Here is a 19,498-nt window from a genome sequence, read left to right as displayed (position 1 = left end):
TGCTATGAAACATGAGGTCGGGTGACAGAAACTGACAAATATTTTTCCTGAAGCAACTCGAGGATGTGGACGGGATAGTTTCTCCTCCTACACCGTGCCAATCATTACATATTGCATGTATGTGTGCACACGTGGATTAAGCAAAAAGACATTTTTTTTGCTCTACAGATACACACATCTCATGCGTTTCAAATAATCCTCCAACCACAAAAACATCATTCCTTTCCGGGGTTATGATTTTCCCAGTTGTAATCCCATGTGCCTTGTTTGTAAGCCCGCACTTCCCATCGGGACAGCAGCGCTGCGTAAGATGGTTTCATGTGATGACACTCGGCCTCAACATGGGTTGGAATAATTAAGGGGTAGCTGGTTCTATATTTAAATGGCAAACATGCTTATTAGCAGATGGTTGCACAGGGCTGACCTCTCCGTGCAGAAATCCCTCACTCACAGCTTGTCCCTTAACAGCACTTTGACGAGCCCTGCAGGTCATTGTGGGCCCCTACAGGCCAAGGATCAACCCCCACCACAAACCACCCCACCACTCTGGATGCAGGCACAGGGGTCACCCTTTAGTCATTATAACACAGAGGAGATGTTCTCCTCTTCTGATTTGTCCTGGAAATAGATTAAGTAATTTTTCTAGACTGGTATAGAATAATTTGGACTTTGAAAGCTTTGCTGAATATTGAAATAAAAGTAAGACCGTGTTCTCTCTCATTATTTGTCTATGTGACACTGTTCACACCTGCATTTTTCAGTGGCACTTAATTTATGACCCTCTTATTCAATGCGTACAGCGTGTACAGTCAGAAATAACAAAACATACCTAGCCTCACTTCAGCATGTTGGCTGAAAAGACAGCACTGCATGTAACATTCAAGTACAGGCACTGTGCATATTTGCTTTGATTATAGCTCGGCCAGTGATACTGGATTAATAGGCTCATATCATTATCAATTTTTTATAGCATATAAACCTCGATAACAATATTTTAAAGTTGTAAAAGTACAAAATCCTTTTTTCATACCACATGTTTTAAATGATGGGCCTTCTGTCTGTCCTGGAGCACCTTTATTCACCCTTTATCTCAAGAGGCTCCATATAGTGCCTGTTTCTTTGAGTCCCCCTCTCATAAAAGCCTACTCTGTTCTGATTGGTCAGCATTTCTGCGACCAACAGTGCCTCCAACAGTGGCGTGTCCAGACTTTTTTTTCAAAGTGGCCCAAGTGCACTGATTTATGCAGGAGTGACATGAAATATGGGTGCTGCTGTGGGAACATGCGTCAGGATAGCTTTAATTTAAAATTTATGTCTCCTCTACCCATACCTACTTTCATTACTAACAACGTAGTGTCTTACATTCCTGTTTATGGTTGAGTTTAAATGATAAATAGACCTACCAATCAGAATGACACCACACAAAAGTAAAATAACACTTCCCTACTTTATTACAGAAATTGTTGCTCCTCAAGTAAATAGTACAATAACAAGTATAAAGTGCCAAAACAATTAAAGTACCAAAAAGATTAAAATGAATAAGCCTGTGTGAACAAACTTTTCAACAGTGTGATCATTTTATTTGAATGTAAAATAAGTCAAGCCAGACACTACTCTGACACAACACTGCCTGTCAGGTTTAAGTCTGAATTGCACCTATAAACAATAATTCAGTTTACTCTTTAAACTGTTCAAGCTGGCTGGACAGATAGCCAGTCATAATGGGGTGGCACCTGGGGAGGCCAGTCAGATTTCAGGGGTGGCCTGTGCTACTCCAGGCCACTCCCAAACTGGAGTTCAGTTCTTCTTCAGTTTTTTGTGACATTTTTTTGGATTGAATCGAATTCAGCAAAGTTGTAAAATGCTTAAATAATCCCAAATGAGTGCATGGCGTCTTCGGCGACTCTTTGGCAAATTTAGGAGCTAGCGCTTGCTACTCTCATTGTAGAAGAATTGGCAACAATGGTCTCTGCACAGCCATTACAGCCAGGGGATGATTGGATGTAACAGAGAAAAGCAACACTACTTTCTGACATGAAATATCACCAATGAGTGCTTCTTAACACAGGACGCGTTCCAGCAGGAATATGACCCGAATCAGGAAAAAATTAAAAACATTAACAACCAAGATTACACGTTTCCTTGACGCTTGTTACATGTATCAGTGTACTTGTAGCCAGAGAATGACTGTAAAAGAGTAAAGCATCACTTTCTACAAAAGCTTCTAAACCAAAAGTTTGACAACAAAACATTAGGCGTTGGTGGTATCACAGTATTATGGTATGCCAGGGTATTTGAAAATCCCGAAGGTATGTTTCTCAATGCTGTCATAATCACAGGTGCTCCAATTGCTATTAAACTCATTGTATGTAGTGCACAGCACGCACCACCAGAGGGTTAGCTTAGTCTCTGTTCTCTACTGGTAGAACTGGCAGCTGAGCTGAAAGACACAGTGACACCTACTGGTGGAGGGATAAGTTACAGGACTATAAACAGCCAGCGGCCAGCAACAGCAGAGAGATCATGGGGGATAACGTTGTGTTTTTTTACATCTAACTTGGAGAATTAAGGATTTATTTAAACCAAACAGGAGCTGATGATTATTGGAACAGTACTAACAAGATTACTATCATGAGCATCCAAGACAGTTTGGGTGAGTTTTATTTTGTTTCTGTCCAGTTAAAATGAAGTGTGTTAGATAAGATAAGATAGACATCATATATCATATTATGATGAGTTAACGAGGCAGTTAAGCCTTGTCAGTCTTCCGTGTCCGAAAGAAAGTTGGATTCAAGAAGTACAATTGTATTTCTCTGTTTAATGAAGAAAATAGCTGCGAAAATATAACTTTTCTTAACAACAGCAAAATTTCAGAAAGATATTAAGGTATAAATAATGACATAACTGCCCAGGCCTACCAAACATGTTCGAGCACAGGGTCCAGTAGTATGATCCAAAATAGGGGAGTAATTTACATTAGCAACAAAGGTAACATGCTTCCCTGACATTACATTACACAGTACAGGCTACGTCATGTAAACACTTGCAGTAACGTGCCTGTAGTGGAGGACCATATAAAGAAACCCATCAAGATCTGATGTCAACTTGTCTTGAAAGCTAAAAAAAACATAGTTGGAAAAGGAGAATCCAGCATTGCCTGAAGCCTTAATCCTTTATTGTATCAAGACACAAAAGCGTAATAGGTCCTTTTAAGCAAAACTCACCTTAAGCCAGTCTAGGACAGGATAATTAATAGCACTCAGTAATGACTGTGATGTAACCTCAAAGAGCATAATGAACATGCCAAAAGCCCCCCTAACAACCAGTCCCTGAACATGCAGAGATAATGATGTTGGAGGAATGTTATGCTGACTTGTGCCTGAACATAATCCTGCTAAATATGCCGTACCCATCCAGCAGCCTCTAATCCCCTCGTGCAGACTTGAGGACCCTGATTTAAAAGTCCTTCACACCAAGCGACGGAAAGATTTGACTCGAAAGGTGTCTGATTTGGTACGAAAAGATTGCCGTCCCCACTGGTCACATCGCGGCCATGTCTATTTCTTCCACTGCATTCTTTGTCTAAGATGGGCAGAGTGTGCAATTACCCTCAAATGACCCCTGGCAGTGCGTCAGATACTAAGCAAAGCTATGGTTAAAATATCAGGCTACACATTCAATCCTGTGACAATAAACTGAGACGAGATGGAATACTTGCTCTCTGAAACAGATCCAATACAAGACCCTTCTTTCCCGACAGTCAGATCCAGTCATAACATTCACCCATACAACACAAACACAGTAACAAAACATGGTCAAATGCCTATCATTGTGCAGATGATTACACGGACATTTAGATGAGTAAAGACACCCCAAGGTCCGTTGAAACTGTCTGTTTATCTCCTCCCTCTGCTACCTCAACTCACCGCGGAGTTGGTGTATGCGGGAAAATCCAGCATGTCAATTACAGCGTATTTTCGGTGGGCAAAGGTCGATGGAGTCAATTTTAACTCTGTCCCTCTGGATTCAGCCCCCGCTCACGTAGCTGGCTACCCCACCACACGACTGTCGGCTTCCTGCCCAGCACCAGTAAAAGCAGAACTGTGCCTGAACCAGGGTGCCATGACCCAAACCCACAGCTCATCGAGCGCTGAGAAACAGAGTGTTCAGAAACAGAGAAGTGTGCTGACATGGGAAACATTCCCTTGGACACGAGTGAAGCCAAAGAATAGGGCCCAGGTCTGGAGCCAATGTTGCTAAATATTCCGCAAAACCAGAGATTTCCGGTTTTTTTCTCCCTCTTTTCCCTCCCTGGGCTTTTTATTCTGCCAGAGCTGAAGCCTGCTATCCATTTATGTGCTGAAATCTTTCAGATAGCAAAACTAAAATGACAGTTTTGACCATAATGGTTTAAAATGTTCATATTTGAGTACTAATGAGGCGTGTTTGCAAACAGCCATGCATTCAGTGGGGATTTAAGTTAAACTGTATCTATACGACAAAAAAACCCAAAACATTACTGTTCTTTGTCAACAGCATTTTTTAGATGCCATTTTGGAAGTTAAGCAAACTAGAAAAGCTACTTTTTTGTTGTTTTTTCCTCTCTAACAGCATTCAGTAGAGATGGATACAGAGATTGAGACTGATACAATGGTGCGCCCAAGGGGGAGGATAGAAATGCTTGCCAACTCTAACCTCAAGAGATCTGAATGAAACTGGGTTCTCTGGGTGACCTGTGAGTCTCCCCTAAACATGAGATGGCATGTTCGCAGTAAATGTTTTATTCTTTACAATAACTGTATTGTTTCAAATAAAAGCTGTATGTTTATTTTTAAATATAATATAATATAAAAACTGTTTCTACAGTAGCCCAGACAGATAGTTTCCACAATTTTCCATCGACCATCATAGTTAGAAGCCCTTCCACGATGAGCATATTTTATAATGCGAAACTGCTTTATTCAGTGTTTTTACCGGTTTTATCACGGCTCTGTTTACTTTGGAGAAGAAAAGACCTTTGTGGAAAATTTCAGCTCCTGGAAAATCCTGAACATCTGGATTTTAAGTTATTGGAGAAATAAGGTAAGCGCCCATTAGCAGCTGCTGTCCGTTTGTTTTGGAGAGGAGGAGATCTCTGCGGACAATTCTGCTCACGGTAAAAATATCCTGAACAATGAACACTGAAGGATTTCTAACCTGGAGAAGTTTCAGCTGGTTGCAATCTGCGATCCTCACCACTAGATTCCACTAAATCCCCTTAAATCTTACACACTGCTCCTTTAATTCTCCATATTGAGAGTGGGATTCCTGAAATCCAGTTACGGCTATTAGTTTTGTGTGCCACCCCAAGATTTTCAGAGGCCCCATCTGACGACCACGATGAAAAATGTGGTGGCGCTACTGGACGTAAAGCATAGATGAAGACAAGCCCTTCAATAATCCTCACTGAGTGGAAACAGTGTATACATTTAATGGTTAACTCTTTTCAGAGAGCACAACTAAATCCCACTTTCAAACAATTCCAACACTTAAAGAACAGACTTGTTACTATTTATAGAGATGAGAGATAGAGGACAATCTTAACAACACCACTTGACTCCTTTGGGAGAAAAGCTCTCCTCACAGCAGAGTCAGAGTGAGTAATGTTTGTTTTCTCCACTTTTCTCCATGTGGTTGGCAGTAACTAATAGCCGCGGGCCAACAGGAGCCCTTCACATTTGCTAGAGAATTTATGATCAGGTGGTTTCAGGTTCGTGTCCAAGTCTCGGAAATACCACAGCAGCACTACTGATGGAGGAGATACTTTAACCCATTACCTCAGCAGGTGCCCAGTCAGTTATATTACCAACCGTCCAAAACAAACTGGCAGGAAATTTAATTTATGTCAAAACACAGATATGACGATACAGTGTTTGGTCCTGCAAATACCATGTTTACTGTTTACATCTAACATGAATGCCAGTCTGTTTCTTCTACTGCAGACTTGTCATTGTCTTGCCAAACATGTTGAGTGTTACTGAGCCCACCACACTGGCCTGCTAAAGTTTGGGGTTCTCTGTAATTCCTCCAGACAGCTGGACTCAATTACTCCCACAAGAGAGAGCTTTGTGAGGGATGGGTTTAAGGTAAAGTTCTCAACCCTCTACTTCCCGAGCACTTGTATGCAGACACTCCCAAAACATTTATTTCAGCCGAGCCACTGTGGCCCAAAAGATTGAAGACATTGCCAGGCCTGAAAAGGTGAGACACAGATTCAATAACAGGTTATTATGTAAACCAGACTCTGCCCCTGTCTGACCTCCCGTCACTCAATCAAAAACCTAATTATCGACCCAGCACAAAGACGTTTTGTCTCACTTTGATTGAACGCAGCCTCAAGCGTGGCAGACATCATATTTAGGGTGTTCTCAAAAGCGGGCAGTGGCCTTTCAAGCAGCTCAATGTTCACTGAAGTTATTAGTGCGGATGGATATGAGGAGCGACAAGTCACTGAGGCAAATACCTCCCTCTCATTGGCAGCCGGGCCTCAGACCTGTCACCAGTCAGCTCAACTGCTTCCTCACACATCCTCACACACCCTTTCTACACCAGCTTTTTCTATTACGGTAGCAGCAAGAGACAAAACTGTACACAATGAAACCAGGATGAGCTGTTGCGGCTTTGTGATTAGATATCTTTAAAACAAAATGCACATGCATTGTCCTAAATGTCTTAAAATTAGATGAGCAAAAAGGCTTACCAGTCCAGCAATAGGTGTGGGCAGCTTGTTAACCCTCCTGATGGTACCAGGCTTGATCTTGTTGATCAGCCTGCGAGTAAAAGAAAGTGAGAGAAGAGGGTAAGTGAAAGCACTTTGTCATTGGCTAGGCTGGTCTATCTAACAACGAATGAACAAAAAGTGTTGCAGAGTCTCCGTGTTGTGTGTTTACGACTTTGTTTAATGGTGGCCACCTGGCTTGAGTTTAGTAAATGGCCAGGGCTGCATGGTGATGTAAACACACTGGATCCACAGCTCCTAAAACATACCCTCTACTACTGGAACAACCCCAAACAAACCTGGAGTCACCACACATTGGTTCGTGTCTGGTCTTTTTTAAAAAGGGTTTTGGAAGTCATTCTTCAGCCCGAGCGGTTAAAAAAAAGTTGCAATTCAGATCTTCTGCTGAAAGGGATAGTTTGGATCTTTTGACGTGAGGAACTTATCCATGGTTAGTGTATTACGTATAGTAGATGTCAGTCCGCACACCCCCAATTTGAAGAAGCAGCGAGAATCCAACACGGAAGCTAAACAATATACTGCTGTGGAGGGGTGAGCAACAAAATGCATTTTACCAACCTAAAATAGTCCCACCCAATAAAGAATATTTTAGCCAACGAAAAAAAATCTAGAGATTTAGAGTGTGCTATATTAACGATACTTTCACCACTTCACCTTGCCAACAGACATCAATTTCCAGCAGGAAACTGAAGCAACTGAAGATACACTTGCACTGTTATAGATTTTTTTTTAAGTGGGACTTTAGGTGCCTAAAATACGTTTTGCTGCTGACCAAATACTTTTGTCAGTACTCCAGCCTGCTTCCCCAAACAACTACTTTGAGTAATACACTGTCTATGGATAAGTACCCCATACAAACCCCACTTCAAAAGCTCTGTACTATCCCTCTAGGTAAAAATAAAATGCACCACCATGCATAAAATACTCTAGATTACAGGTGCAAGTTATGTATTCACAATTAAAATTACAGAAGAATTAACAGCAAAATGTATTCAGAGTACAGCTGCAACTAACAAATAATCTGCTGATTATTTGTGTGATAATCAATCGGTCCTTTGAACAAAAAACATCGGAAACATGAAAAAATGCCGCTCACAATTCTCTAGAGCTCAAGATAACATTATTAAATTTAGCCAAACCAACACTCTTAAAGCCTAATGATATCCAATTAACAACAATGTAAGACACAAAATGGCACCAAGTCCTCCAACTTGAGAATATGGGACAGAAAAAGTTTGGCATTTTGTTTGAAATAATACGATTATTCAATTAACGCAACAATTGCAGCTCTAACTCAAAGAATCTAAAGTGATAGTACTCTTGTGCAGACAGGTGCTTTTCAGAGTGTTGTATTATTATGTATGTAAGTGGATCATTATTATAGATGCACTAATAAGTGAACAGCCAATATTAACTGCTTTATACTGTTGGAAAGGTTAATCTGTGTAACTTGTCTCATAAATTAGTTGAATGCTTTGTTTCTAGAACTGAATTTGCAAATAAAAAAGTACAAACCTTACCATTTTCTTGTTTTAAGAAAAAAACACAAGCACAACATCAGACTTGTTAAGGTGGATGTTTTTACAGTGTGTATTTTCTGCTTTCTCAGCAGGCAGACTGGGAGTGGATGGGGTGGAGTGTATAAGACTTTTCATAGGTTGACAATAGATGTGAAGAAAGAATGCAAAAGGAATGTGGGTTGAAGTTAGTCTTTTAGCAGTAAAACAATAGAGAGCTGTTATATTCCATCAGATAACACACTCTGTAAGCTAAGTAGGATGTAATCATGTGTGCGACGTGCACTAAACATTCCTTTCCAAGCAATTGTGATAACCACAACACAATGGGACCGGAGTTTATAGGTGAAAGTGATTTAATCTCGGTCTTCCTCTTCCTCACGCTGAGAAAACATAGACAGGTCCCTAAACGAAAGTGTCTCTGTTGTCCTCTGAGAGTGAGCAAACAGTGGAGTCAGGCTCAAATCAGCAGAATGAGGGGCTTCAATCGAGGTTTGGAGGATTCTGCATGGGCTGCTTGTAATTACGGCTTCCTGCTGATTTGTGCAAATCACATCACTGTGTCCATCCGTCAGAGCTGCCCACACACACATGTCTAAAGAGACATGATGCTCTCTCACATAAACGCATCCCTAAACTGGGAAAAGCCACTACGCTTAGAAGCGCAGTGGGTGAATCAATGCAAAATTCTGCATGGATAAATTTGTTCTTCTAACTCATCAACCCTCTTGATGCATCCGGGCTAATGAGAAAGCAGGGTGCCCTGACTCCCCGATGTGGTTTCAGCTGGAGGCTTTCCACTCACTACACAGCATCTCACAGTTCTCATTAAAGTCGAAGATGGCACTCTGCCCATCCACAGATCTGTAACATCTGTCAAACAAGCCTTGAAATAGATCACACTTCATATTCTCAAACAAAACCACAGAGGGCAGATCTGACACTGGAAACATCAAATAACTGCAGCCTCTATTGTGCTGTCTGGTGGCTGACAAACAAACAGTGACCCGGCAGGGGTCTGCCTGGGAAATATCAGCAACACTTACGTCGGGAGTGCGGACTTGGAGGAGAGCAGAGGACTTCCATATGAATGAGTGGCTTAAGAGAGGTGCCTGGGAAAAGCAGAGTACTTACTCACACAACAGAACGCCATTCTCCAGCGCTGATCGGAAGTCGTCGCTCCCAAATTTTTTCTTGGTTACTGCCTGGAAAAAAAAGGGGATACAACAACAGTGAGCAAAGGAGGGCTGGGTGAGGAGAAGAGGCGGGGGTTAGTGTGTGTGTGGTGGGGTGGGGAGGCTAGAGAAGAAAGGTAGGATGTTGAGAACAGTAGCAGAGGAAGTCAGAGGTATTTCCTCCTACAGTGTGTCTGGGACGGAGTTGACACGCAGCGATTCAGGTATTCCTCAGAGAGATTTCTTAAGTGGCTCCGTTCTTCTCGCTTTAATGTTAAAAGCCGCTGGTAAACTGGAGAGCTGTGCTAAAACTGTGCTGGAGCCAAGCTGCCCAAGCCGCAAGGCTATGGGAGCATCTGGAGCGCTGGAGGAATACAGCGCTGTGTTAAAGCCTCATGCCTTTCCCATGATCTCAAACCACCACTGTGGGAACACCAAGAGTCATTATGCACACCCCATGCATGACGTCCAGTTTTACACACTGAAACACATGCACATATACACAAAGACACAAACAGCATCCTTGATTTTATGTATAACACTCCTCTGTATTTGTAGTTGGATTTGTTTTGTTTTGTTCATACATGTAATCTGTATTACTCATAAAAGGCAACAATAGCATTGTTTTTATGTGAAACTGTAACTTTGTCATGGGATATCAAAAGCATGTTGGTGGCCACTCCTTAACACAGCTTCCTGTCCTGTTTTGCTGGAATGTTTCCACCATCAACGTCTTGACCAATCAGCACCGTAGCTGCTAAATCAAACACAAGTCTTTACATCAGAAGACAATTAGAGCGTGTACTTTTGCCAATTTTGCAATCTTCTGCATTTGTTACTTTAGAAATGTGGGTATGCATTAAAATGGTTATTAATAGACATTTATACATGGACGCATACAATTTTTGCATTGTATTTAGTGCAGCACTTCCTGAGTAAATAGCAAAATGTTTTGCAATGTCTGGGAAACTTTTTGAAACATCTTGGATCTGGATCTGCACCACGCACTAATCCCCTGTTACTTGGCCAACAGCCCAACTTTCGACCATATTTCACTGAGACCGGTTTTTGCAGCGATCTTGCTAAATGATCCGAATCAAACAAACAATCTGGGGCTACATAGAAGCCACATTGTAATCATATGTTGTTGCAGAATTAGTTGGATAATCATCATTGTGGGAGGGTGCTTATTATTATTACATTATTGGAAGCTGCAGTTTGTTATACTGTCGGGGGGCAGCATGGTGGCATAGTGGTGAACACTGTCACCCCACAGCAAAAGGGTTCGAACCCACTGGCCGGTTTGGGCCCTTCTGTGGAGTTGAGATGTTTGTATGTTCCCCCTGTGTGAGCCTGGTTTTCTCTGGCTTCCTCCCACAGGACAAAGACATGCAGGTTACAAGTTAATTAGTGACTTTAAATTGCCCTCAGGTGTGAATGTGAGAGTGAAAGGTTGTCTGTCTCAATGTGTCAGCCCTGTGATGGTCTAGTGATCTGTCCAAGGTGTACCCCGCCTCCCGCCCAATGTCAGTTAGGATCGGCTCCAGCCCCCTGCAACCGTTAAAGGAATAGTGCATAAGATTTGGGAGGATTTGGAGGCATGGGACATTTGGAGTGAGGATTGTGAATTGCAATGGGCTGAAACTTCTCCTGGTTGGAATTCTTTCAGTGTTCCTTATTCGAGAGGTTATAACCGGGAGCAAAATTAACCACAGACATCTCTTCCTCACCAAAAAAAACAGAACAAAAAAAGGTAATTCAGGTAATTCAAACCAGTGAAAACACTGAATTAGTTCCACTATCAAAAATGTTTCTCTGACGCAGTTTGGCCCAGCACCTGTTCTTTTTTCTCTGATAACTTATGATCCAGATGTTCAGGAGAGTTTTATCACGTGCCGAATTATTCACAGAGGTCTCCTCCTTTCAATAACAAATAGACCCACTGATTTAAGCAGGTAAAAACACCGAATAGAGCAGTTTAACGTTAAAAAAATAGTGAATTGACACCTTTTTCCGATGCTGCTCGTTGCAGAGGGGCTGCTAACTATGTTGGCCAACACGAAAACGTGAATGGCCCTATCTAGAGCTGGTGTTTGGTTTGTCCATTCTGGGTTACTGTAGAAAGATGGCAGTGCAACATGGCAGAATCCGTAAATGAGGATCTGCTCCGCATGTAGATATAAACAGCTCAGGTAACAGAAAACAATAATTCTTAGCTTCAAGTTATTACACACAAAAGAAAAGATACTTATTATATTATATTCCATTTCTACCAATATATCCCCCTAAATCTCACACACTGGATCTTTAAAAGGAAGAGCAGATACAGAAAAATGGATATACTGGAAGGTGTTTCTATTATTTTGTCCATCAAATTTATGTGAATGAGGGAAGTAAATAGCAGAGACACTGACACACTACATCCTCAAAAATGATCATAAACTTGAATCAACAGAAAGCGATTACCTCAATAAAGTTAAGATTAATAGCACGACTGCAGTAGATTAGTTTTAGCTCAGTGTTTCTAATAAACTGGCAACTAAATACATGTTATGAAATATGAGAACACTGTGTGGCTTCACTGATCTTACATAACCTACTAATATGTTTTATTTTCAGTCTGCATGGAATCATGGGAATTACTTCCCATTACCAATAGGGTGGATGAGCACTCATGTTACACTGTTAGTATACGGCAGTGAACGACAGCTGCCATTAACCAAAATGCACACGCACTCACGTTTGCACGAGGCAAAACAAGTCAAACTGGTCTCACAAACCAAATTGGTCAGATGTGTCTCTTCCTTTCAAGGGGAAGGGACAAAAGCAGGGATGGTTACTGGCATAACTACAGGTCGTCATTTTGGGCAGGGCAGGAGAAACCGGAACAAATAGACGGACTGACTGGTGGACACTATTATTACTTTCAAACAAAGTCGTGCTACACCTCAGACCACACCCTGGGCAACCCGAGACAGCCTAAGATACTCATCATTCCAAAGAAATTAGACTATGCTGTGACAGACAAGAGAGATTAAAGTTTTGCCACATTTACATTCTGTATTTGCACAATGCCATCAAGCTCTTGTCGGGAAATACTTGTTCTGTTTACAAAACATAATCTTCTGTCTTCACTGACAAAAATGCAATCATAACCAGACACTGAAAAACACTAGACAGGGACAGACAGGTTCCTACAGTATTCACACACAGCCCTCACAAGTACAGTGTATAATAAGTCAGGCGCTGCAGTTGGCATATGAAATCCTGACCCCTGCTGTTCTGTGTGCGCGGGGCCAGCAGCTGCAGATTCATGCGTGCAAACAACGCAGGTGGAAAGAGCTCCGTCATTTAGATTCCCTCTTTCAGCTGTGCTTACTTAACCCTTTAACACCTGGATCAACATTATTATTGTTGTGCTGTGGTCAGACACCTTTAATGAGAACTTAAACCTCTGAAACTGCAGAAAATTGGTGTGATCTCCTTCGAAAACATGGGAATAAACATAATGAGCAACTTGGCAGGGAAAGTCACCCAAATTGCAAAAGTATTAGTAAACGGTGACAAGGAAATGACCTGAAAATTAGCTAGTGGATACTGTTAGATGTTATCAAAAATATAGGGAAAATGTCCAGAAAACTAATTCTCTTAATTTAAACATTGCCAAATAAATAAATAGTTATGATGTGAAGTAATTTTCTTGTGTTTGTTTGTTCTGTTTTTAGATTTCAGATTATTTGCTTGTATATTTTTACTTATTTCTTGCTCATATTTGGGCAATTTCTATGAAGTTGCTGGTCAGCTTCTTCCTATGTTTTTAAATAAATCAAGCCAGTTTGCTCAGTTTTCAAAGGGTTTAAGGGTCAGTCCAGTGTTTTAAAGTGTATTGTACAGGGTACTTATACCTGACTGCTTCCCTAAACTGAGAACTTACCAACTGACATCGACTGCATTTAATACACTGACTATGTAGAAGTACCTCATACAAACCCCACTTAAAAAATCTGAACTATCCCTTTAAAATGTCTGATAAGAAAACGTGTAAGAAAAAACATCACAGTAACAAAGAAACAGACTGAATGTGATCATTAAGATATTATCTACCAGCCCATGTGTGGAAGCCAGGACCCACCCTTGCACTGAAGCCTGCACTAAGCTGGCTGTAACAGAATATTTTCCTCCTCTCTATCGTCATCATTAGAGGTATTAACTCCCCTCAGATCCAGCCTGCTGTGCCCCCTCTCTCCTGCTGAACCTGCCATGTGGGATAACAACTCTAATCTGCAACAACATACTGCTACTCTGATTTAACAGGGGGAGATTTAAGGCAGGAGCAGAGATTTCAAAAACAGCTTGCCTTCCTGCAAACCCACCCTCGCTCCCCTCAAGAATGTGCGGCTGAACGTGTCGGAGAACTGAGTTGTGTGACGACTTTTAAGGATAGAAATGGGGTCCTCAGAGTTCATTGCGGGCTCTTAAAGGTCCAGCATGTGGGATTTATGGAGATATATTGGCAGAAATGGAATATAATAGAATAAGTGATTTCTTTAATGTATAGGACTCATTTATCGTCATAATATTGGAATCTTTAAGTTTTCATTACTTTACAAAGAGCTGTTTGTATCTTCATAGGAAGCAGGTCCTCAGTGATGGAGACCAAAATGTTGCACTTCCCTATTTCTACAGTAGCCCAGAATGGACAAACCAGACACCAGCTCTAGATAAACCCATTTGCATTTTTGCGACAGAGGTTTGCAGCCCCTCGACAACAAAGCATTGCAAAGACATGGATTTCTTCAACATGAAACTGCTTAATTCAGTGTTTTTACCGGCTTTAATCGCCTGGCCCGTTTGTTTTGGAGAGGAAGAGACCTCTGCAAATAATTCAGCCTCCACTTAAAATCTTCTGACCGTCTGGATCTTAAGTTATCAGAGAAAAACGGTAAGCACACATTAGCAGGTGCCAGGATAGCCGCCTGTCTTGGACATGCCAAACAGCACTGGATAAATACTCGTTTGTAGCGTGACACTGCTTTATTTCGTCTTTTTACAAGTTTTAATCATCTGGTTTGTTTGTTTCTGAAAGGAGGAGACCTCTGGGGATAATTTGACACCCAGTAAAAACCTCCTGAGTATCTGGATCTGAAATAAGTTGCACCATGGTTTCCTTACACATTTATTTATTTGTGGTGGCTCACCACGATTAAATCATCTGCCGCCACGTATGGATTTTCTATTTTTGGATCAGGAGCTCTTTTGAAATATATATACCACTTGGTTATTCATTGCACCAGAGCATACTCTGGGCACAATTTGTGTGTTTTTTTTATATTGTTATACTATAAAAATATTATATTCTTTTTGAAAGAAACAGACCTGGATAATTCAACGACCACTGAAGGAATCCTAACAGGGAGAAGTTTCAGCTGCATGGTTGCAAAACTGCTAAATCCTCACCACTAAATCCCCCTAAATCTTACACGCTGCTCCTTTAAAGTGTTCTGGTACATGTGTGAAATAATTAGTATTATTGCAGTGAACCAGGAACGGTGTCTTGGTAGAACCCAAATATTCAGAGGAATCGAGGAGTCTGGGTCCGTGACCACAGCTATTGTTTATTCATGCAGGGCACTGAGGCAAATCAGTATTCAAGGTTTGTGTGGATGCAGCCCAACCTCCACTAATTGTTCCTAAAATTCTTCTGCAGAGGAACAGAGCATGGGTCGTCAGAGGGCAGCTGGGACAATATCCAAATATTTCAGCGATCTGACTCAAGAAAAATATACCACAGTGTAGGCCCTCGGCTTCAGCACCATCAACATATCAAAATAACGGATCTACGTCGATGTGTAGCTGTGAGAAATGGCTTTTATGTAAGGTCATGCTTCATGTGACTACATCTGAATGCATGTGCCCTAGTTTCTAATTGCTCCCTATCAAAACTGTCAAAAACCCCAAATGGTGCCACAGTGAGGTGACTAATGATCCGCTCCAATCACACAGCGGAAAAACAACACAGCGACACAGGGTCACGGAAGGCAGTTCATGAGTCTTGGCTGCAGCACCACCATAAGTTACTGAATCGATAAGTGGTGGATAAAAAAAAAACAAATTAACACAAGAAATTCAAGGAAAACGGAAATGTAATCTGGTTTTAGCATCTCAAAAATGTAAATTTGCTGCTTTCTGCTGTGTTATTTCACTGGAAAACAATTATCTGAGTTTTGGACTCTTGCCCAAACAAAACAAATAATTTGTAGATGTCTGAGACGTTAAAAAGGGCATTTTCAACTATTTCCTGACAAGGCTGGCACATAGAAATGGAAAAGGCTAAGTGAATGGGCCCTCCCCAAATCTGCTTTACTCATATCAATGCATGCACCTGTTGTCTCTCTCCTACTTTAGATCCCCTACTTTTTTCTCAATTCTGACTATTTTACAGGCAAAAGGGTGGTTTCCATTACAGATTTGTGCAAAACTTAATGTCAATGAGAAACTATTGCAAGATAACTGCGTTTCCACTGAGTGATGGTATGCCAAACTGACCATTAGGCATATTTTTTATACGCAATTTCAATCTGAACAATTTCAGGGTTAATGGACACCCGACACTACATGAGATCTCTTTATCATCAACGGCAGTTTGTGGAGTTGCAGCGGAGGATAACTGATGTGTTGATCTGATCACAGTTGATCAGTTCAGACTGACGGATGAGAGGAGCCTCACTCTCACTATGCCTGACGTTCTGCTCTGTCTGTGCCCAGATTACGCTCTGTGCTCCAAAAGTGTGGTGCAGTGAATAACCATATTCCCATAGTGCTCCTAACAACAGTCCACAAATAGAAAAACACCTGTGGCGGCAGATGTTTTAGTCGTGCCGGGTGTGTGGGAAACCCTGAAATGTTTTGGTTCAAAATAAAATTTTGTTATAATTGCTTATAGATAATTATGGTTATTGTTGGCCTCCAAAAAAACTGCTCCGGACATCTTATGGACAAAAGCAATTAATCGTTTCTGAGAAGAAAAAAAATCAACAGATTGACTGATAATGAAAATAGCTTTAAATTGCATCCCTGAATCCAAATATGTACAGTATTGCCAATGTCGCATTGTGCTACATTGTTTTTTTTTAACATCGTACCCCAAAACCATGAAGAGGTTTGGAGTTGGTTCAGTGTTATATGACAGCAACAACAGGATAACTCACATCCACAGGATTGTGTTACCTTTGATTGGCTGCTTTGTGAGGAACACAGTATGGTCCTTTTCACCCAACCACACACAAACACAGGGGAGTAAAAAGTCAAAACAGGTGCTGAAATCTTACACAGATTATGGCCTGAGTTTTTAACATGACCTTACAGGCAAAACATGCGCGACTGTCCTAAAAACAATGTGTTGACACACAAAAACAGTTCCTCTCAAACATCAGTTATGACCCACTCGAGGTGCGTGGCAGTGTGTTTATCTGCAGAGATATTGTATTTTCTTTTCCTTTTTTTCTTCTTTGGTCGGGACATTTTTGGGTGTGTAGTCTCCAGCCAATAAGAGCACACAGGGGTTGTCAGGACTTTAAAGAAAAGGTAGCAACCAGGTAATAGCAGCACAAATCCAAAAGGAAGCTATGAAAATTGTGGGGTAAAAAAACGCCAGCAAATATAATAAGTTGGAACAGCAAGTGGACAAGGCTTGTTCCAAAACAAGAGTAAATCTTAACATTTCTTTGGTGTGCATTGATCATGAGGATGAGGATGAAGGGGGAAGCAGATTGGTCTGTTTTCTGTCGGGCAGGCAGCTTAGTTAGCTTTTCAAAGTATCGTCTCTTCTATTGCAACAAATGTAATGTTTCTATGATTGACAGAATCACTGTCACTTGGACAATGAAAGAACAAACACTACCAGGCAGAAAACTGACAATTATTTATTTCTGTTCTCATTTTCAACCATAACTTTAATGTTTAAAAGCATATAATTAAACACTGTAGGCCGACCTATCTGACATTTCTGCTTTGCTTATATTATGCTGTTTTTCTAATGTCTTTGGTAAAAAAACCAACCAATTTTTTTAGCAACCCAAAAAATATATATTTCAGTCTAAATGTAGAGTATTTTTGAGGGCAGTGGACCAACAGCTCTCGTGTTTGTTAAGTAACATTACAGTTTTTGTGAATATAGTCTGGTAGCTTTAAGATAACAACTTCAGTGTCCTGTTGGAAAGGGCTGATGATAAGGTAAAGTGATGAAAATATTCTAAATACAATGCACACTTAAATTAACTGATTTTTTAATGGGTCTTTTTTACTTTGCTAAAATAACTAACCAAAAGAGGCAGCATTTCCTCAGCTTTGTTTCATTTTCTGTACGTGACACAGGAGTTTTCTCCCCAAAAATTGTTTTTTTAATTGTGTTTATGGTACAGCAGCTTACACGGTAAAAGACAGGCCGAGTGTGAATGCTGCGCTCACAAACAGTAAGCAAAAATTCTTGCACAGTGTGCCTTTAAACCAAGTCAGTGGCTGTAGTGAAGCCCAACCTAAAACCTGTTTAAAGAGGTATTTGAAGTATTTGGGTAACACCTTCCTCAGTGGCACAGCCTGAACAAAAGAAAACCGAGCATGATGTGACACTTTTGCACCATGCTTGTGTTAATATAACCATGCAAAACCATGAAATTTAATGATCTGGTATATTATAAAACAATGCAAATAATGTTCATAGCTAAAACAAAGTGACTCACAGAATGTGTACGACTGTTTTTAGTACAGGAGGGAGGTTTTAGTGACTTTACTGTAGCAAAAGCTAAACAAATGAGATTAAAAGGAGATGTGTTTCTGTTGTTGGGGTTAAAATGTAGAACAATGTAGGTTTCACTTTAAAAATATGTCACTCATTTTTGGTTTTCAAAATAATGGTTTACAACATTATTTTTAAGGGTTAAAAGACTGAATTATTTCCTTTTTTCTTGAAAGAGAAGTTTGTATTGATAAAAATGTAGGACAGGCGTATATAAGCTTTTGCTTCTGCCTTGACTTTTTCTGTCATTATTTAAAATATAGACTGCTGATTTTGGTTATACATATAATATCACAATATTTCAGGGTATTTTTGTGATATTCTTGATTATTATAATATATAGTAATAGTAATTTTGATATATAGTAACGATATTCTTGATGATATAACCAAATACTGAAAAATATTTGATTCATTTCTAAATTAAACAGTTGCAACAAAATAAGTGTTATAGTTTTATGTGTTTGCATAAACCTAACAGGTTGCCTTCAAATGTTTAGTAAAAATTAAATATAAAATATCTCATTTGTTTAGTTTTTAAAGAGCAGTAACAGATCCAAATTCTGTATAAAATATAAACAGTACAGCAAGAAACAAACAAAACGCAATCTAAACAGCTGCCAAATGAAAAAAGTACCCTTGAATCTGAAACTAGTATATGTACATGTCACATAAATCAATAAATGATTACTTTTTTTAAATCTGTAAGGAATGAGTTGTTCAGGTCCGCCTGGACCTGCACGCTCTGTCAAGTCTCCTCTACTCTTCCTGCTGTAATATTTGTTATTATTGTCAATATCACAATATGAATTTTTCATATTATATGAAAAATAATACAGATATTATCATGAACAATACGATATTGGCACACCCCTATTTGTACTTATGGTACTATTTGCGATGACTAAATAAAACAGTGCGCATAACAACCTAAATTTGTTAAAATACCGTCAGTGAAGGAATAAAATGCACTGAAACTCATAAATCTAACCACAAACTAACTTATTGTTCCTAACAGACTGTGTTTGTGTTTACAGACGGCCATATGCGTGATCCTCTGATCTGCATGTTGCATAAACACTGCTACTTGTTCTTGATTGTCTCAATAGTCACACTTACAGCCTTTCTATTCAATTAACAAGGACCTCTATTATTCTGCTGGGCCCTGCGGTTGTAGGACGCGGCGCCCTGTGCTGACAGCTGGCCAGCTCCGAGGGGGTTATGTTCACAGCCAT

General features: G+C 40.4%; 1 protein-coding gene across 14 annotated transcripts in view; it reads right to left on the bottom strand.

Annotated features, from left to right (window-relative positions):
• Positions 1-19,498, bottom strand: part of lmo7a (LIM domain 7a) — a 77,483-nt gene that overhangs the window by 52,702 nt on the left and 5,283 nt on the right. For all 14 annotated transcript variants that reach the window (XM_088083464.1, XM_088083465.1, XM_088083463.1 and 11 more), the window contains 2 exons: positions 9,430-9,500; positions 6,740-6,809 (listed from right to left, as the gene is read on the bottom strand). In XM_088083464.1, coding sequence (XP_087939590.1) covers positions 6,740-6,809; positions 9,430-9,500 — 141 coding nt within the window. The remainder of the gene's footprint in view (positions 1-6,739; positions 6,810-9,429; positions 9,501-19,498) is intronic.

The sequence above is a fragment of the Plectropomus leopardus genome, chromosome 10 (genome assembly GCF_026936395.1).
Source record: "Plectropomus leopardus strain MGB_pleo_1.0 chromosome 10, ASM2693639v1, whole genome shotgun sequence".
Classification (NCBI taxonomy): domain Eukaryota; kingdom Metazoa; phylum Chordata; class Actinopteri; order Perciformes; family Serranidae; genus Plectropomus; species Plectropomus leopardus.
This window is presented reverse-complemented; position numbering and strand designations above follow the sequence as displayed.